This window comes from Brienomyrus brachyistius, chromosome 8 (assembly GCF_023856365.1).
Source record: "Brienomyrus brachyistius isolate T26 chromosome 8, BBRACH_0.4, whole genome shotgun sequence".
NCBI classification, from domain to species: Eukaryota; Metazoa; Chordata; class Actinopteri; order Osteoglossiformes; family Mormyridae; genus Brienomyrus; species Brienomyrus brachyistius.
Genome location: NC_064540.1, coordinates 25943131 through 25965479, shown reverse-complemented (window position 1 = coordinate 25965479; position 22349 = coordinate 25943131). Strand labels below are relative to the sequence as shown.

The following is a 22349-nucleotide window of genomic DNA, read 5'->3' as shown; positions in this document are numbered from 1 at the left end:
AATACAGCATCACAAGAATGCAGGACCCAGCCCTATGATAACCCAAAGCCCTACCTAGACCTAATCATAACCATAAGTAACCCAAACCCCTACCCAGCCCTATGATAACCCAAAGCCCTACCTAGACCTAATCATAACCATAAGTAACTCAAACCCCTACCCAGCCCTATGATAACCCAAAGCCCTACCTAGACCTAATCATAACCATAAGTAACCCAAACCCCTACCCAGCCCTATGATAACCCAAAGCCCTACCTACACCTAATCATAACCATAAGTAACCCAAACCCCTACCCAGCCCTATGATAACCCAAAGCCCTACCTAGACCTAATCATAACCATAAGTAACCCAAACCCCTACCCAGCCCTATGATAACCCAAAGCCCTACCTAGACCTAATCATAACCATAAGTAACCCAAACCCCTACCCAGCCCTATGATAACCCAAAGCTCTACCTAGACCTAATCATAACCATAAGTAACCCAAACCCTTACCCAGCCCTATGATAACCCAAAGCCCTACCTAGTCCTAATCATGACCATAAGTAACCCAAACCTCTACCCAGCCCTATGGTAACCCAAAGCCCTACCTAGTCCTAATCATAACCATAAGTAACCCAAACCCCTACCCAGCCCTATGATAACCCAAAGCCCTACCTAGTCCTAATCATGACCATAAGTAACCCAAAACCTTACCCAAACCTATAATAACCCAAACCCCTACCTAGTTCTAATCATAACCATAAGTAACGCAAACCCCTACCCAGCCCTATGATAACCCTTAAGCCCTACCTAGTCCTAATCATGACCATAAGTAACCCAATCCCCTACCCAGCCCTATGATAACCCAAAGCCCTGCCTAGTCCTAATCATAACCATAAGTAACCCAAACCCCTACCCAGACCTATGATAACCCAAAGCCCTACCTAGTCCTAATCATAATCATAAGTAACCCAAACCCCTACCCAGACCTACTGTGTGATAACCCAAAGCCCTACCTACACCTAATCATAACCATAAGTAACCCAAACCCCTACCCAGCCCTATGATAACCCAAAGCCCTACCTAGACCTAATCATAACCATAAGTAACCCAAACCCCTACCCAGCCCTATGGTAACCCAAAGCCCTACCTAGACCTAATCATAACCATAAGTAACCCAAACCCCTACCCAGCCCTATGATAACCCAAAGCCCTACCTAGTCCTAATCATAACCATAAGTAACCCAAACCCCTACCCAGCCCTATGATAACCCAAAGCCCTACCTAGACCTAATCATAACCATAAGTAACCCAAACCCCTACCCAGCCCTATGATAACCCAAAGCCCTACCTAGTCCTAATCATAACCATAAGTAACCCAAAGCCCTACCCAGCCCTATGATAACCCAAAGCCCTACCTACACCTAATCATAACCATAAGTAACCCAAACCCCTACCCAGCCCTATGATAACCCAAAGCCCTACCTAGACCTAATCATAACCATAAGTAACCCAAACCCCTACCCAGCCCTATGATAACCCAAAGCTCTACCTAGACCTAATCATAACCATAAGTAACCCAAACCCTTACCCAGCCCTATGATAACCCAAAGCCCTACCTAGTCCTAATCATGACCATAAGTAACCCAAACCTCTACCCAGCCCTATGGTAACCCAAAGCCCTACCTAGTCCTAATCATAACCATAAGTAACCCAAACCCCTACCCAGCCCTATGATAACCCAAAGCCCTACCTAGTCCTAATCATGACCATAAGTAACCCAAAACCTTACCCAAACCTATAATAACCCAAACCCCTACCTAGTTCTAATCATAACCATAAGTAACCCAAACCCCTACCCAGCCCTATGATAACCCAAAGCCCTACCTAGACCTAATCATAACCATAAGTAACCCAAACCCCTACCCAGCCCTATGATAACCCAAAGCCCTACCTAGTCCTAATCATAATCATAAGTATCCCAAACCCCTACCCAGACCTACTGTGTGATAACCCAAAGCCCTACCTAGTCCTAATCATAACCATAAGTAACCCAAACCTCTATCCAGACCTATGATAACCAAAAGCCCTACCTAGTCCTAACCATAACCATAAGTAACCCAAACCTCTACCCAGACCTATGATAACCCAAAGCCCTACCTAGTCCTAATCATAACCATAAGTAACCCAAACCCCTACCCAGCCCTATGATAACCCAAAGCCCTACCTAGTCCTAACCATAACCATAAGTAACCCAAACCTCTATCCAGACCTATGATAACCCAAAGCCCTACCTAGTCCTAACCATAACCATAAGTAACCCAAACCTCTATCCAGACCTATGATAACCCAAAGCCCTACCTAGTCCTAACCATAACCATAAGTAACCCAAACCCCTACCCAGCCCTATGATAACCCAAAGCCCTACCTAGTCCTAATCATGACCATAAGTAACCCAAAACCTTACCCAAACCTATAATAACCCAAACCCCTACCTAGTTCTAATCATAACCATAAGTAACGCAAACCCCTACCCAGCCCTATGATAACCCTTAAGCCCTACCTAGTCCTAATCATGACCATAAGTAACCCAATCCCCTACCCAGCCCTATGATAACCCAAAGCCCTGCCTAGTCCTAATCATAACCATAAGTAACCCAAACCCCTACCCAGACCTATGATAACCCAAAGCCCTACCTAGTCCTAATCATAATCATAAGTAACCCAAACCCCTACCCAGACCTACTGTGTGATAACCCAAAGCCCTACCTACACCTAATCATAACCATAAGTAACCCAAACCCCTACCCAGCCCTATGATAACCCAAAGCCCTACCTAGACCTAATCATAACCATAAGTAACCCAAACCCCTACCCAGCCCTATGGTAACCCAAAGCCCTACCTAGACCTAATCATAACCATAAGTAACCCAAACCCCTACCCAGCCCTATGATAACCCAAAGCCCTACCTAGTCCTAATCATAACCATAAGTAACCCAAACCCCTACCCAGCCCTATGATAACCCAAAGCCCTACCTAGACCTAATCATAACCATAAGTAACCCAAACCCCTACCCAGCCCTATGATAACCCAAAGCCCTACCTAGTCCTAATCATAACCATAAGTAACCCAAAGCCCTACCCAGCCCTATGATAACCCAAAGCCCTACCTACACCTAATCATAACCATAAGTAACCCAAACCCCTACCCAGCCCTATGATAACCCAAAGCCCTACCTAGACCTAATCATAACCATAAGTAACCCAAACCCCTACCCAGCCCTATGATAACCCAAAGCTCTACCTAGACCTAATCATAACCATAAGTAACCCAAACCCTTACCCAGCCCTATGATAACCCAAAGCCCTACCTAGTCCTAATCATGACCATAAGTAACCCAATCCCCTACCCAGCCCTATGATAACCCAAAGCCCTGCCTAGTCCTAATCATAACCATAAGTAACCCAAACCCCTACCCAGACCTATGATAACCCAAAGCCCTACCTAGTCCTAATCATAATCATAAGTATCCCAAACCCCTACCCAGACCTACTGTGTGATAACCCAAAGCCCTACCTAGTCCTAATCATAACCATAAGTAACCCAAACCTCTATCCAGACCTATGATAACTTAAAGCCCTACCTAGTCCTAACCATAACCATAAGTAACCCAAACCTCTACCCAGACCTATGATAACCCAAAGCCCTACCTAGTCCTAATCATAACCATAAGTAACCCAAACCCCTACCCAGCCCTATGATAACCCAAAGCCCTACCTAGTCCTAACCATAACCATAAGTAACCCAAACCTCTATCCAGACCTATGATAACCCAAAGCCCTACCTAGTCCTAACCATAACCATAAGTAACCCAAACCTCTATCCAGACCTATGATAACCCAAAGCCCTACCTAGTCCTAACCATAACCATAAGTAACCCAAACCTCTATCCAGACCTATGATAACCCAAAGCCCTACCTAGTCCTAACCATAACCATAAGTAACCCAAACCTCTACCCAGACCTATGATAACCTAAAGCCCTACCTAGTCCTAATCATATATTTTCCCCAGCTAATACAGATCGTGGCACTTTTACAAGAAACCATTTTGTCAGTTATTGCCAGGAATCCTTGAGCGTTCTGTAGGCAATGAATAGGCTTCAGGTAATTACACAGACAGCATAAATCTTAGGCAACCAGGGCGGTGTGTGGGAACAATGACTGAAGAACAATGAGAAGGAGAGGTTTTTTTTCTATGCAAGGGGACAGATGTGGTACTGACTTGGTGGGTGGGGGGGCACAGCTTGGTGGTAGCCATGTGTGCCGCACGTGCTAGTTCATTAGTCCCACACTGGGAGGCTTTGCACTTCCAAATGACACCTGTGTGTCACCTCACTCTCCTCTCTGTATGTGGCTGCATGGAGGTTATTGTCCCTGTGACCTTCACCGATTGCCTCCCGTGCAGCACAAGCATGGGGGCCTGCTCCAAGGAAGTGTATCCGGAGCCCACTTTGGCTTCTGGGAATGTGAACGTGAACGATATATGCAGAAGGAAAACGGCTCATAAAAGATGCATCATGATGAGATTATTCTTCAGTTGCTCATTAAAAATAAAATTCCAGCACAATAATCTCACCTCCCAATAAGGATGGATAGATAGATAGATAGATAGATAGATAGATAGATAGATAGATAGATAGATAGATAATATTAAGAGATATTGAGAATTAAGTAAAATAATTAAGTAAAAAATTTGCTTGTAAACAGGAAACAACTTAGGTGGACATAAAAGTGATATATACAATATATAAAAACTAATTTGAATTACAGATTAACTATGTATATTCTTTCAGCTACGGTCTAACAAACAACACGAAGTTCAAACAAAGCCTCTGCATAAAACAAGGGTTTATCACTAAATGTAGGTTTAAAAACAAGCTACATGCCATGTGGAGTACCTCAGAAGGACATTTCACAGAGTGGGAGCTTGTGCGAACATGACTTTCTGACCGTTACAAGTTTTTATGTTAACATGTTTAATAAACAACATTCACATTTTAAAATAACAATAACGTTAAAATGTTTTTAGTCTGCCGGAACTACCTGTGCGGTTATACGAAAACAGTCAACTCCCATGTGACGTCTCTGGACCAATAAGAAAATGGTATTTACCAAAGTCATTGTATAATACTGTATAAAGGAGCCAGTGATGGAATGGTACAGTTCCTTTTGTTGGTGGGGGTCCTCAGCTGACTAACAAATGACCTCCATATGGGATCTGCATGGGCTGGACTTTCCTGGATTAACAGGGGCTCATCCTCCTTTGAAGTGTTTAGGCAGGTCTGGCCCTAGAACAGCTTCCATAGTCACTAAAACTGAAGAAAAGAGATTTTCAAACAAGCTGTTTTCCATTTAGCTGCTCGAGCCAAAGTTGTGTTTTCAAAGTTACTCAAGTCAGTCCCCAGTCATAATCCTGTTCTGCTTTTCTGCCTGAATATCACTTGTCCGTTGGAAAGATCCTTGCCACACCATTGTTCATTTTCAATTTTATACTCCAGCAAATCTTTTATTCAGCTTTTGGAAGTTTCCCTTTGCCACTGACAGCAGGCTTAAGGCAGGGGGTCTTATATATTCATAAGCCACCCATGCATTGAAAACATTGCCCTAAATCGCTATGCCGTTAGCCCTTGCAGCATTAGCATTGAGTAAATGTCGAAGATTATATTATATTAAAAGAATGAATTGGCAAAACCCACTTGAGCAGAGGCAGATTTCTTTTTTCAGGATAAAACACTCTCAAATCAGAGGCTGGATAAGCAGGACAGCAAATCTTAGTCAAAACAAGCAAGCGTGACATGCAGATGGAAATGAATATGTCACACAGAATACATAAATTTGTGCATTTTTATAATGAAAGAAGGAAACAGAGGACTGGAATTTTTGTGCATGACCTTATTTAATGTTCATTTGCATACTTTTCTATGTATATATGCGTTACATTTCCTACTTTCACTGTTAAAATGAGGAGGTATAACGCAATGGGCTGTAGAGGTCAGATATGCTATTTCCCTTGTGCCCACACTTACCTATCAATTCCATTACGGAACAGTAAAGACAAACAAGTTGCATTTCTCCTGGCAAGATGCCAAGTGAAATTGATAAGAAAGCAAGTGGAGCGTTGTAATTGGAGGAGCTAAGCCTATTTTGAGGTCGGCCATATCATGTCAGACAAGATGTCAGTGTAGCTTTTGACTACACCAGATGTATGATTTTGGTGGGAACAGTGTTTTGGGACAGATACGCAAAAACAGAACTAAATTTGCATGGGAAACGGAATTAAAATTGCACGGAATAGACAGATCAATAAAATCATGATGACTATATTAAGATAAAAATAATTGCAACGTTGACGTTCACAAACAGGAAAGGCAGAAATGTTATCCTGACAGATCCAATTTCTCTGTATTCTTCCCTAATCTAAAACATTCAATTCAGTGGGTTCAACAGTACAATAAATGATGCTCTTCATATCAATGCAAAGTACTGCTAATTAAACTAAAGCCTTTCCCACACTTTTCCCATGTTGTTTTTAGTAGTTTAGATGCATATTGCATATGCCACCCATTATCAGCCAAAAAAAACAGGTTTGTGTTCACAAAAAATACAGGAGAAATGGCAGCAGCCTCATTATTGTGATCCTTTGTTCCCATACACGCATTCAGTATTTATCCTGACCTTTTGTTCTTCAATCTTTCAGTGGAATCTGCTTCCTGAATAAATAATCTAAAGTGGTTGTAACCTTTCTCCCTAAAGCCGACGTGAGGCCTCCAGACCAAGTCCCATGGCTGTCTGTGATCCCGCCACTCTGAGAGACTTCATTTGCCAGAGTTCGGGGTGTGATTCATTGACCCTAATGAGAAAATTGGGTCTCTTGGACAGGCGATTAATGCACTTGGGGTCATCACTCTCCTATGCGGGTTCCTCTCAGAATTCACTTTGGGAGCACAGACCGTCCACCCACTGGTCATTTAAATTTGTGCAACTGAGATAAAATCTGGTGAAGCTGAGCTACAATGTGCCACTGCTGCGTACAAGGCACCAAGGTCCACTTCAGGTCGACCATCAGCAACCATATTGGCGTAGACGGCGACCATAAAGCTTTAATGACCAGTCAATGACGAAGCGTGGCCTTACAGTAAATGAGGTGTGGAATGAATGCTGATGTAATAGTTCCCGTGAAATCTCAGTGATTTGAAAGGGGAATTGCGCTCTCTTTAACCTTGAGCAGGCGTATGCACCCACATGGGAGAAAGGCGCCAGAACATGCCGGTTTATTACAGATTAGCCCAAGGATCAAGATGGTTCCTCGGAGAATAACACGTGAAAGACTTGCTGATGAAAGGCGAGCTGTCCCTTGGAGAATCTCATGTGGAGTTCAGTGCCCCCCACGTGGAATTTTTCTGACCACTAGGGGGACACGCAAAAGCAACAGCCCCTTATAAACAAAATCTGAGACGACATGGCAGTGCTCCATGGAATTGGTCTGTCTGCCTCTAAACGAATCATTCCCTGAGTAATCACAGAATATGAGCTTAACATTTTGAACCATAAATAACGTTCATGCTTAATTAGCGGCATTGATCATCACTGAGACATCCCATCATCTGGGTGACACATTTCTCCATTAAAAAACTCCAGGATCCGATCACATAAATTAACACCAGCAAAAAAAAAAATAATAAATAACTTAAAATCCTCAGCGATGCACAAATGTGAGAACCATGTGTTTTTTTTTTTTTTTGCTGGACTGAAGATCCTCAACATAAACAGGGTTAAACTAAATAGTATCCATAATGTTTGTTGTCGGTCCTGCATCATTACTTATTGGCAGATATTTTCACTCAGTTGGCTCCAGCTCAATCTCTAAATTAAGACCTTGTGTGTGAAAGACTCTATGAGGCCAAAAAATAATCCAGCCCCTTGCTGTACCACCTTCCAGAAGGGTCCAGTCCAGGAAGATCTGTAATCCGTACAACTTCTCATTTCTCAGAGTTTGAAAAATTAATTTTCATTTTTCTATTGATGGTGCAAAGTTCTATATATTAACCAGCTAGCTGTAGAAATCTTAACAATACCTTAAGCACAAGAATAATAATAGAGGCTTTGCAACTGAAATGAATGTGGACATGCTGTATGTATTAGTATGTATTAAGCATAACCTCCTATCCAGCACAAAATCAGGATATATAGGAAAAGGTAACTATAAGGCCTGTCATTTTTAGCTTATTATGAACAAAGTCATATCATAATGTGGACTTCTCCACAATTAATGTTAGCTGAGATAACAGTTTATTTGAGTGGTAATGTCTATGAGCCTTTTGAAGGAGATGCAGCTATTGGCTCAGTGTTTTTGTAAAAACAACTAAAAACAAAGACTTTATAATATAATTTGATTTCTGTATGTTTTGCAAGTCGGGAGGCACGGTGGTGCAGTGGTTAGCACTGTCGCCTCACACCTCTGGGACTCTGTTTGACTTTCCGGCAGGGTTCCCTGTGTGTGGAGTTTGCATATTTACCCCATGTTGTTGTGGGGTTGTCTCCAGTTATTCCAGTAACCACCAACAGTCCAAAAACAAAAACACGCTGAGGTCCATTGGAGTTACCAAGTTGTGTGTAGGTATGCATGTGTGAATGAATGGGGTGTGAGTGTGCCCTGTGATGGGTGACCACCATACTGGATTGTTTTCTCCCTTGTACCTGTAGCCTCTGGGATAACCCCCCCCCCCCACTACCACTAAAAGTCGGTTTTTAAACCTACATTTAGTGATATTTTTTTATTAAAAAATCATTTTTATAATTATTCATTTTGTGATAATTACACGATTAATGCTCAGCAAAAATCTACTGAGGACTGTGATTTGAAAGTTGATGGCCAGATAGTGTATGAACAGCATGACTAGTTGCTCCACACTGACACGAGCCATATTTTTGTACATTTTTTGGAAAGGTGAATGAATGATTGAATGAATGAATAAATAAATGAAAACTGATGAATTTCCTCAGTTTTAGTGTCTATTATTTTAATTTAATTCTTCATCCACGTGAATTTATGTGAACCGTACTGTACTGCAAAATGGGGACACCGATAGGTTACAAAGAGCATCCCTGCAGCCCATACATCACATGTAGCCTAATGCTGACTTTCAGTTCATTCCTGAAGTGCGCTTGGCATATGGCCATGCTTCACAGAGCACATTTAATTGTAAGAAAGGGAGCGGATCCCCTGTTAATTAAGTGAAATTGCATTGGTTGTACAGAAGTTGAGGGTCAATGGACAACATCATTATTTCAAACAAGTTTTCAAACATGGAGAGGACTATAGATTGCATTCTCTGCCCCAATTGCTTTGGTATGGAGCTTAGTAGGGACAACCATAATAGCATTTTCATTAATATTAGCTTGCCCACTAAGTCACGGGTTTTATGGGATTAATATTACACTGCAAACCTAGTTATTTATTCCGCTGTCTTTGTATAGCTTGTCATATGTGGCAATTGCATTCATATGCATATTTGTATTTGTTTATAATTATGTGAATTAATTATGAGATGACAACAGAATTTTTTCAGAAGTGGCACAGATATTTGCATTTGTGTAATAATGTACCATCGATCATTGATCAAAATTGTTTTCTGTGATGCTGAGAAATTTATACTTATACTCAGACTGCTTTTGGGAAAGTTTGGTATTTGGTTAAAGCTGTCCAAGTAACTAATACCTATGCTACATGTAATACCTGTAATACCTATGCTACATGTTCTGAGAATTCTGGATGTTGCAAAGGGGCTCCAAAAGAATGCGTGAAAATCCTAGATTGGAATCCTACGCATGTTGGCAGTTCTGACTTTGATGGATTAAGATTAGGAAGACAGTTCATTCTTGCAAGGAGGAATAAAGAATCACATTCGTTTCATTTATTGACTGCTGCATCAGGCGGTGGATCCGTGAATTCTGTCTGCCAGAAGCCAATGATACACATCATGGATTATATTGTGCAGCTAACACTTAATTCGGCAATGTAATTAAAGACTGGGTGTGGGATTCATTCCTGTTTATCTGGGGAGGGGAACCCAGAAAATCTAAGTGTAGAGGATTGCTGCAACTTAATACGCACAAAAGAAGCTTGCAGGATGTCATACGCCTCCACTAGCATTTTGAAAACTGAGTGTTTACATTATGACATTGAGCAGTAACTGATAACTATTCAGAAATTGATTCAATGCCTCTGAAGGAGGCACCAACTTATATTGACAATTAAGTCACGTGAATGCACCTTTACACTAAGGATAGAACTTTCCTCTTCTACCTATACAAGGTAACTAGCCCATGGCAGGGACATGATCATGGAATGACAAAGGTGTAGCAACAAATACTGAGGGAGAAAGAGGCCTTGGAGACCTTCTGGTGTACCCTCCATATTCATAAAAAGTATTTACCACCAAATATGAGAATGTTTACAGAGGTCAAGCACAATTTTTAAAGCCTCGCATATAGAAAATCATACTGTACATTACTGGTGGTTTTCTTTGTGTTATTTACTGTACTGCATCTGCTTTTAAACTGGCTCAAATATGAAGAGGGTGAATGTATTTAAAGCCACATGCAGACAGAATGGGGATGTTACTTACAGTACACAAATAATCTCTCACCACATGAAATATGCAGTTTTTCTCAATTAGGAAGGAGCAATTACAATGATCTTATTTTTTATTTTAAAAAATCCAGAATAACCTCACACTCATCTCCACAGGATTGCAGTTCACCTGCAACTTTTTATATCTAAAAATATGCTACTTTAATGTAAAAAAATAGATGGGTAGCCTAATGAAATACTATGCTATAAATTGGTGTGTAATTCTCATAGGAAAATATGAAGCTTTTGACAGAAATCACTGTCTTACCACACTCTCGGGCACTGATGGAATTCCAAATTGTCGTTGCTCTGCAATGTCTTATGCAAAAAAATAAAAGAACAGTCTTTTTTTATTCATATCCGTTTGCTGTACAGTATGAAGGTTAAATCACAGGTGTTAATTCTGTATGCTTAAGAGGGAAAGGCTGGGTGAAGCAGATAAATATTAAGTATCTATAAACTACCCTCTCCAGTTTGAAGATGTCAGGGCCCTGTTTGCTTTCTTCACAGGAAGAACCTTCGATTACGTTCAAATGGATCCGAGGCACACGAGTTAGCAGCTTCAACCACAGCTACGTCTAGAGCACCAGCACAAAACAGATTCAATCTAAACAGCGCTTATCAACCTTGATTTTCAAGTGTCCGATAAATATTATTTAAACATCATTCCAAACACCAAGGACTATATCTTTCTGGTTAGAGCTTAACAAGCCACTTTTCTTCTTCCCTCTTTTCCTGCAGCAGCTCCTGAAGCTGTGGCTGCCTGGCTGACTGACCTCATTAGTGTTTACATTCATACAAGGGCTAGATTCCATTAAGTGACTAGGGATACTTCAATGGTTCTTTCGCTTTCATTTATGCTATAAATAGGTTAGCAAATTGAAAAGGAAATCTAGATGATATTATGTTCGTACACACGTACACATGCAGTACGCCAGCATTCAGCATTTATGTGACTTGCAAAAAAAATAAGAAAAAAGATGAAGAGAAGGAATAGCCAGGAATGGAAGCCCTGAAGGGCCTGACCCTGGAAGGGAATTTCGAAGGCCTGTCAGAATATAAGATGGGCTCCAGGCTGGAAGGATAGATCTCCCTGGCTGCTCCGTCTTTGCCCCCATTCCCAGGCACATCATCTAAACAGATCCAATACAATGTAGTGTTTTGCACCAGCGTGGTATTGCATGGTGTTTTGCATGTTCCTGGCAGAACCTACTCTCCCTCAGTGTGTGGTTAAGACAGGTATATGGTCAGGCCCAAGGTTGAATCATTTGCACGTGGTATATGGTGGAGAAATTTTGCATACTGTATTAAATGCAGAAAAGAAGAGGCTTCTGCCTGCAATCTAACAGATACGGTGAAACAATGCTGGCCAGGCGGTCAGGGTCGGTAGTTATAGTAAAGGAGAAATTGGCAATCAACTATTGTTGGACTGAACGTAGCTCTGAACCTGATTTAAATACCCAATTACTGCCCACTGGCTTTTGTGAAGGCAAATGGCGTAACTAATGATTTCAGCTTCTCACCGAAGTACTGTCTCCCTGGAATGACGGAAAAAACCTAGAGGCTTTGCTTTCTGAAGAACCATGCAAAGTTTATTTTGATGAAGTCAGACCTTGTCGATTGTATTTCATAGGTGTCTCTTGTCATTAATGCATCGATGTTCATTAGCAGGCCAATGACCTTGGAAATAATGAACTTTGACTGTCATTGAAGTAATCAGTGCAAACGTATGATCTAGAAGCCCTATGGGGGCATCTTAAAGGTACGGTGGCAGCATTCCCAGACAGTTACTGTGATGTTTCTGCTTACTTTTTTAAACGTTACTTCACAGATGAGCCACTTGTTACAGTATCTGATATCCCCCCGGCACCAAATACTCCTGTCATGTGATTGCACTTTTGTTCCCAGCTCAAAATTGCATTTGTCAATAATTCATGGCAGCGCGCAGAACTCCCCACTCAACACAGCTTGGGAAATGGATGGCGTACCCTACTAGCCCCCCCCTGTGAATAATTCAATTTGTAGGAGCAGCATTCTGTTCAGCAGCGTCGTTTGACTTTAAAAGGGGATGGCCATTGTGCACAGGATGTTGAAAATGCATTAGCTTCCAGATCCTTGGCAATCCTGTACTCTCATACGCACTTGCTAAGGAAGGACCTTAATTGAGTCGAAAATGCTTCAGTGGGTCATTTTGATTATTTGACAAGCCTTTAAGATACTTTTCACCCATATGCACTCACTTAACAGATGACTTACCACCATGTACTTAACCCTGAAAATCATTTCTCTTTCGCTACTGTGTAAAATTATTTGAGCGCAAGTGGTTGATAATATCAAAATGATTTCATTGGCTGCTAGAGTGTGATGCCAACTGAGCAATGAGGGAATCTAGAAATACTTGCAAATGGACAGAGATTGTGACTAAAATCCCCCCCCCCCCCCCATGAGACTGCTGAGCTGTCTTGTGTAAAATTTAATTTGGAAACACTATGAAAAGGAAGAACAACTTTGCCAATTGCTGTGGTAGATGCTGGATCTGATGAGTAGCAGAAGGTGGAACTGATAGCCAAAGAAGCCCAGCAACGTAATGGAAATGCCAAAAAGTGTTGGTTAATTGTGAATAATAGACGCAAGCATCGGAAAATTTGGCAGCCATTTCCTGCTGTCAAAATAAGACATTCTTAATATGTTTTTTTACCCAATTTTCTCCCAGGTAACAATCTTATTACATATTGCTTATTCAGAAATAGTTTTGTCTGCAATAACTCCTGCCAGGAAGCAAACGGCACTGTTGATGGTTCCTGTTCACTCCCCTGTCACCACACCCTTCAAACAGAGGTGGTGTTTTCTTCCCTGCTTCTGGGGAACAAGACAGATATTAATCCACTGATAAGAACCTCCCAATCACAACAGAGACACACTTGGATTTGAACCATGATCCATGCAGCAGAGTTAAGCCTAAGCTATGCTGAGCCACTTAAGATGCCCAGATATGTATCGTATTCTTGATAATTACTTGAGTACAGATACTTTTTCAGTACGATCAAGTGCTTGATTACTCAGGAGGGCTGCTGCAAATTATGACACTTGTTTGTGATCGATGCTGCTTCAAAGCATTGCATCACTAGATGTAATGTCAACCATGAAAATTAAGATAACATATTTCATAAAAGGTCTTAGCTTATATCTGATTAAGGCATTAAGTTCACAGAAGATCCGCAGAGTGAATATTTAACTTGATCTCTGTTCCCATTTCCTTTCTCATTTGATGCGCATAATCCATCCACCAAGGCTTCTGAAAACACCTGTGCTTAAGAAATAGCTATTAAATACTTTCCTCCGTGCTACAGTTGATGAATATTTGACTTGGAAAGGGACCAGAGAGAAACACGCTGAAGAAAAATAACTCTAATGTTTTTATAACCCTCTGTAAATGTCACTCTGAAAAGATTCACTTTTTATACAGTTTGTTTAATCACATTTTTTTGACAAAAACGCTTTTAGTCTAATTGTTTTGTGTTCAGTCAATTGTACCAAAAGTCACCAAATTTAAAAATATTTAGCATGAACAAGCATGTGCACACATGCGCACACAAACACGCCCATACACACACATAGTGAAGCTCACTGACATTACCCTCTATAATTTGCAAATGAAAATAGCGTTACATTTATCTAAGGTGAGATGAGCAAGTCAATAAAAATGTTTGCTTTATATACATTGGGAGCAGAGGTAGTTGGTGGTGGTTTGAACATGACTGTGGAGGACAGCAGAAAGCCCCAGTGGATTACTGTCCACCACAGCCGAAACCTTTTGACAGGGTAGCTTTGAGACACCTGCTGCCTGAAGGTGAGGAAGATGTCACACTCTAAGGAAACCCGAGGAGGACTTTTGTTTCACAGAGAGGCAGGGATCTCTGCAAGGAGCTACAAAACAGTTGGAAGTCCTCAAATGCCCTCTGCAGTCAGGCCAAGGAGGATAACCAAGTCCTAGGAGAAGCATGACATGAGTTTTAGTGGAACAAACGCCAAATGCCACACTTAGTATGCATGAATAGTGCCTTCCCTTTAGAGCCCTCCATTTGCTGCTTTTTGCATGCATTTATGATTGTTGCTTAGAGGAAAAGATGAAAAATACCAAACCACAGCATTGTACTTCATGCCCCTGTAAGGTAAAGATCAGTTTAATGACAGAAAATCATCCCTAATCCTCTGAGGTCTGCAGTCACGAAGTGTGACACATGGCATGTACCCCAGGAAAAGAGACTGGTACTGTTTCTTACAGCGACCACTTTCCCCAGCAGATCTCTAATCCAGGCTCCTGCATCTAGGCCAGGTGAACCTTCTGCTCCTTGCTCTTTGAATAAGAATCATCAGTCTGGTTGCAACAGCACACACTATAATATGAAGCCACTTCCATAGGTCATGGTTCTAACAATTTACCAATTTAGTTTTTTTTTACACTGAAGTGCAGTGTGTGTTTATTAATGGTTTTCCAAAGACTGGGACCAGGAACCATTTGGTCAGAAGTCCAATCCTTCTGTCCATTATGTCCGATAGAGAAGTAGTTCCAGAGTGTCTGAAGATGTTAAATCATAAAACGTATTCTGTCCTTATTCCTATACTCTTAATTTCCTTTAGAAAAACTTTAACCTTTAATCAGTATTTTTTTAGCCATGTCTGCATTACATTTCTCTATTTGTAATGTGTAGTTTCCCGGCACAGACAATCCCCAGGTTACGAAAGAGATATGTTCCATAACCATATCTTTAAGTTGAATTTGTAGATAAATCAGGAAAATAATACTACAGAATATAATTATAATAATTATACATAATAAAAGTAACTACATATGATGCTGTACTGTACCTCGGAAGCTGCACAATGTTTTCATGAGTATCACAAGGTAGTGCGTGCATTTGTTATCACAAACCATTCTATTTGACTTGAATTTTTTATATAATAGGCTTTGTCATGAAGCTTAAATTTCAGTTCATCACGCAGTGTTTGATAGAATGCAATTAACATTGCTGAATCAAATTCTGATCACTATGTCATGAGCAACAGATGTAAACCTCATTTAGAAAGTTGCCACCCAGCTGTGGAAACTAATGATAATCAATTTTGTATAGCACTCGGTAAACAAACATAATGGGACCGCATGCATCTAGACTAAGGGCAGACAACCCTGATCCTAGAGTGCCGACATCCAGCAGGTTTTCCATCCTACCTGGTCTCTGATAAACCACACCTGATGTCAGGTGAATAGTAATTAATCAGGTAGGATAGAGAACCTGCTGGATATAAGCACTCCAGGATCAGGGTTGTCTGCCCCTGCTGTGGACGGTGCTGCTGTAGTGAGACCCATATTGATGGACCAATCTTGGCAATGAAGTGTTGGAACTGTGCATAAACCTGTGGCAGGTCTACCACCAAGAGATACACTCACTCATGCTAAAATGGCCATGACACTCCATGTTGACTTCCTGGGCCAGCAGTGGTTGGAAATTTGCAGAAAACAGTCAATTACAACCTTGGAGTCCAAAATGTAGCATGCTTTAGTTAATCGATTGACAGATTCAGAAGTGCTGCGGTCTACCTCCGATTTAATAAGGTACAGGCACTTGAAGTTTGCTTGTATAATGATATACAAATAATCACTGTGTGTGGGGCAGATACATCCGAAATGCTTCAGCTAATCAGTTACTGTACTAAAGAAAGAGTGTAGCATCTAGCACAAAAAACATTTTATCCTGGAAGAAGCTTGAGGAAGAAGTTTTTAATCCTTGAACTATATGTCTTTCAAACACCTTTGGGCCAGTAAGTAAAATTTTCACTGCACTCAGAGCTCTGGATTTCAAAACTAGGTTTGAATCCCAAGCATCGGCAGAGGGGTTGCCATCCCTTCGTATGTCGGTTCTTTCAGCAGCATTAAAGCCCAGCCTGCATGCCACTGAAAGGCCATGGGTTTGTTCCTACATGTTAGGTTTGGGCAGACTGTGTCCTTCTGTGTGAGATTCCTGGACAGCTTAAACCCCCTACTGCCATCAGCAGCAAAAGTCATAAAACTCAGAACCTCCTCAATCATCTTAAACTGCAAAATATTACTACTGCAAAAAAAGTTTTCAAAATGGTGGGTGGCTTCAGCATATGTTAATCTTTTGATTTGTGGGACACATCAGAAAAATAGCTATCACAGAGCCCCAGGGGGCTGTATCATGAAGCAATATTTCTTGCTTAGCTGGATAACGTGTCAGATACCTCACTTTGAATGGACTTTATCTTGGTTCACTTACATTTAGCCCAAACTACTGTACCTTAAATCCTACAAGTTAGCTAACTGGCAAATCTTACTTAGCAATACAGGCCTTGAATGTCACACTCCAGTCACAGTCCAGTCAGTTCCCACTCTGCATCACCTAAATACTAGGCACCACTGCAGATAATCAGCCTGGTCAATTGAGCCAGATTAAAACTATCCTTGTGAAGTACTGAGTGTTCCATCACACTGAGTGGCTGTTGCATGACTTGCTTTCACTGTATGACTCCTGCTTGGTTTCTTTGTTTTCTTCCTCTGTGACTTGAGCTTAGTTGTTTGATTTTGTATGTCTGTGTTTAGACCCTGGATATGGATCACGGTTTGGCTATGTGTGCCTTCATTTGCTGTCGTATAATTTTTGGCCCCTTTCTTGTTTACGGACCACGATTCTGGTAATAAACTTGCTTCACCTGTGCTTGGATACTTTCCCTATCTAGTCATTATACCAGAATGTAACCAGTATTATGTTTTTTTGATGAATTATAGAGTTGGACAATGCTAATGTTATAAAGCAAGAGTTTTTTTTCCAATATACCAAAAGCTTACTACCTGATATTAATAAGATGTCTGTCATGATGCAATGAAGTAGCTCTTATTGCCAAAGGCAGGAAAACACATAAATCATTCCTGTCCATAATCACCTCTTTCCTATGACTTTCTCCATCATGCTGCTAACCTCAAAAATAACCCATGAAGGCCAGATGTGCTCCACTCGCCTCTGCATCAACCCCTGTTCTGGATCTAGAACATTCCAGTTACCGTAGCTGCTAGCAGAAAAGTCTCACAAATAGAACTGAAATATATTTGTCTCAGGCATCCCACCATCTGCAAAGATGGATTCCAAAGGGACTAATTAGCGGAGTGAGGAAGGCTGGAAAGCGCATCTCAAACCGTTTCTCTCCCCCATCAAATTAGCTAGACTGTGGCCCTCGTTGCTGACTCACTTAAATCGGGTTATGCTTTATTGTCGTTTGCCACAATCCCATTTTCTCTCTTGTTGTTGTTGTATTTATTAAAGTATAATGATGAAAATGTGTTTTCATTTTATTCATCTATTTATCCCTGCATTTTCAAAAGAACTGTAGTCGCCTCCTATGTGACACAATCTAAAATAAACAAGTAAATAAATGCACAAAACACCTGTTACATTGCCAGCCACTTAATAATGTTTAGAAACGAATAAACAGTGAATCTTAAAAGCCTTTGGCTCCGATCGATTAGACATAATGAAGTGTACTCATTCCTCAACAAGGTGAGTGAATATCAATGTTCTTGGGAGTCAAACGCAAGGACATTTCAGTCGTGGCTTGACCATGAAGCTTTCCTTCAGGCTAATTGCTTGATAGTCTTAGAAAAGTAAGTTGAGCGATCGGCAATTCTTATTGATAGCAGGGGCCCTAATCAATGCAAAGAGTTCTTAGTAGTTGTGTTTGGGGTTGTGGATAGGTGCAGATAGGTTGTAAGATGTCGATTTGCAAGAAATAACACATGGAACAGACTGCAGGAGAAGCCATTATTGTGTATTAATGATATTCATACTGCATCAGAAGTGATTTCGCAATGTTTTAAATAGAGGGAGGATGCACAGATGAAGTGCAGATTGCTGTGGGCCATGGCAAGTCACGAACACGGCAAGTTGTTTAAAGCCGGCTGCTTTGCATGAGGGAAGGAAGAAAGACAAGGCTAAACTCTTCCTCTTGTTTTGCCCTCAAACCTCAAAGTGTTTACCTGCCCCATAGCGTGCCTCAATTGCTACCGACGTTCAGGCTGCGAGCTGCTTTGACTCTTACAACCTGGGCCCTCGAGTCACAAACCTTCAGCACCTACCTGCGCCGCCTTGACACGGCCTTGCTGACTCCTCCCTTCCTCCTTGACTCTGTGTTTTCTGAACAGATGCTATTCAGAACCGTCCTTCCCTTTGGGTCAGAGTCGAGACCCGCCGTCACAATTGTTATTCTGTAGAAAATAAAGATTGCATGCTCCTGTCTAGCTACAATTCTGAGAAAATCTTGAGATACGACATATTGTAAAGCATGGCTGAATGGCTGTGAATGCTTTCTGTACTTTCGGTAATCGTTACTGCTATGTTTCTTTTAAGAAATGTTCTTGGGAAAATGCAGGTGTTTCATTAGATTTTATGAGTAATCGATGCCTATAGAGATCAATGAAAGTATTCTGGAAAGATAACTGAGTTGTACTAATATTTGTATATATGTAAGTACACAATAACAAAATGCTAAATTTAAAACCAGTCTTTCATTACCTATCAATGCCTGGAAACAATGACAGTTTTGATGGATTTTTTTACTGAACTGCTGAGCTGCTGTTTCTGTTCAGTCCAGTTAAAATTACACAGTCTTACACAGGACTGAAGCCTGTAATTCATCTTGCTGTTCATGGAAATGGAAATTTATGCTGATATTTTTTTCTTCCACCTCCAGAATTCAAGTTTCTTTCTTTACTGTCTCTCAAAAAAGAAAGAAAAACACTGATCATGTTGCTATCAAACCTTCTCATCATAGATCCTTTGTTTCCTAAGTGCAACAAAATCTCCATTTGCTATGCGTTGTTTGGTCCTGGACCACAGCAGAGTACCAGGCCAACGCAGCTACTTCATACTCATTACCTTTCTATTGAACAGCTAGCAGTGACACTTCGAGGGAGTAAGGTTGTGTTATGTAATTAGACCACATGGCAACAGAAGGCTGATTTTCTTTATAAAATTAAATCTTTTAGTGCCTTTACCTTCTTAGCATTCAACATTAGGTGCCTGAAATCTGGACTTTCTTTATGACCTCATGCTTGTGGTTTAGGCCTCATGGTTGTGGTTTAGGCCTCATGGTTGTGGTTTAGGCCCACATAATATGAATCAGTAACAGATCAATTAAAGTTAAATCAAGTAAACTGGCATTCTGGTCCATTTTTGCATTGCTATAAAGCATTCTACAGCTGCACAATACCAGGAAAATTGGACCCCTGGTACAAGGCCAATGAAATAAAGTAACACAAGAAAAATATCATTCACCTTTAGCTCTTTATATGCCGTATATTGAGCGAAGACTGGCCTCTCACTCTGCGTAACGGAGAGTAAGTCAGGAAGGCATCTCCGGCATCCTGTTGAGCATTTATTCCCACTTTGTTATGCTCTGTTACATACAACCTTCTCCTCACCATCTCACTCCTTAGTGGCATCAGAGATTGACTGACTCATTTGCCTTGCAGAATGCGGGAGGGAGACCTACGGAGCTGGTATAAGTGGCTGCTGCTGCTGACCCTCTGCATGGTTTCTCTATGGGGACGCATGACAATGGCATCGTCGTACCGGAGCCACATGGGTACGTCATGTGATTTTACTGCCAGATCTAACTTCAGTACCTCTAATTCTCATTTGTATTCTACTGCCAAACATTGCTGAAGTTGCTGAAATGTCAGCCGACGGTGCATTGATGAGTTTGCGTGCTGTGCATAACTGCAGTCTTTGCTCAGTTTTGTCATTAACTCCTTTGTTGAAGTGATTGCTTAGATTAAATAGTAAAATGTAATATAAGAATATTCTCTACTTGCCCTTGAGGGTAGGAATTGTTGGTCTCTGGTCTAATATATGTACAGTATCAGTTGAAAGTTTGGACATACCTATCCATTGAAAGGTTTATTTGTACTATTCTCTACATTTTTGAATAATAATAAAGACATCAACACTATAACATAATATAAAAAAGTATTTAATAAAAAAAATAATTTGTTGGGGGGGCAGCTCTGTAGGTTGATATTCAGAAGGTTGCTGGTTCAAATCCCGTGGTCGGCAGAGTGATGTCACCATTGGGCCCTTGAACACGACCCTTCACCCCAATTTCTCCAGGGACTGGCTGACCCTAGTTTCTGTTCTGTGCCAGTTACATGAGGTGGCCTCCTGGGATGCTTTTCCAGCCGTATGAAGGAGGTCATACAAATTTGCTAAGTACTCATTGGCTGCTTTTCCTTCAATCTCCAGTCAGACTTCTCCCAAACCATCTCTCCTGGGTGGACATGTGATGTAACAGCATTGCTGTCTTTTGTAGGGGACTTGGCACGTCCAAAATTTTGACTCATTCTATAAGTATGCCTATGGAATGTTTATAATCTGTCTATGTATTCTGAAATTTTCCTCACTATAGAAATGATTAAACGAAAAGCTGGTATGGACCTTATGTGCAGGAATAGGGAGTAAACCCATCAGTTGCTATTTCAGTTGCCATGCTCCCCTTGTGCGACTCAGAAAAAGTGGCCTGAGGGAAATACTACAGCCTTCATAGAGACTTTAAGTAATGGGCAAGTTCACAGATCCCAAGGCTATGAAGGCAGATTCTGGTGATGACAGATTGAGATAATGAGTGTCATTCTACAGGCAGAGAGTAGATGGGCGGTAAAAAGAATAGAAGGATGGAATGAAAAAGAGGGATGCCTTTGCGTTGACTGAAAAGCAGATTGAAATGCAGAATGAAGTCTATAAACAGGGAAACAGACACTCAAGAAGGTTAAGAGAATGTCAGAGTTTATGAATGCAGCTCAGGAGGAATATAAAGGTCTACAGAGGGAGTGTGGACAAATTATTTACTTTTTTGGGTGGGGGCAGAGGGTGGGAAACCCCTTTTCCCCAATCGCTGTGTAATCTTGATCAAGCGTGATAAATTATCCAAGATTGTATACACTGCTTCCCGATGGGTACCATACTCTACTCTTCCATTCACATGTAGTCTGTGACCAAAAACTAGCGGCAGTCCCGTCCTGCCTGACTGAATGTTTATTGTCTGAAATTGAGGTCCTTTTGTCTTCATGCAGCTGTATCAGCAAACATTGTTCCACATGGAGCTGGTATTGGCCTGTTGAGTTTCCTAGTTGCCCTTATGGCCACTTCTTGGGCCGGGTAATCAGTGATGTAATCACATACCAGCTCTCCAGCATCGACTGACTAAGAGGGCAAGGGTTAGGCCAATCAACAAACCTTTTTACCCCAGGTTTATAGAGGTTGGGACCTCGCAGAAACAAATCGACCTTTAACCACAAGCAGAATCCTAATCATGCTGCAGCAAGGCATTTTACAGCAAACAAGTGCAGGATGGGTGTAAAGGAGAGGCTCAAACCATTTCAGTGCTACATCAAAGCCTTTTTCTGGAAGGTTTTTTCAGTTGTAATACTGTAAACCCCATTAGCCTAATGACCTCATCCTAAACCCAGGAGGTCATTCTTGTTCTGAGCATTTATGTCCAACAGCTACTAATTCTGAACGCCTCAATCATGTGTACACCTCCGATTGTAAGTCTCTCATTACATCTGGATAAAGTTTGCTGGTCCCTGACATCTCTAAGTATCATGT

At 41.2% G+C, this 22349-nt stretch overlaps 1 protein-coding gene across 1 annotated transcript in view; it reads left to right on the top strand.

Annotated features, from left to right (window-relative positions):
• The window catches only part of LOC125746967 (chemokine-like protein TAFA-2), a 78762-nt gene that overhangs the window by 20718 nt on the left and 35695 nt on the right, over positions 1-22349 (top strand). Inside the window, exon 2 of the mRNA XM_049021567.1 lies at positions 20219-20331. Coding sequence (XP_048877524.1) covers positions 20220-20331 — 112 coding nt within the window. The 5' untranslated portion in view covers position 20219. The remainder of the gene's footprint in view (positions 1-20218; positions 20332-22349) is intronic.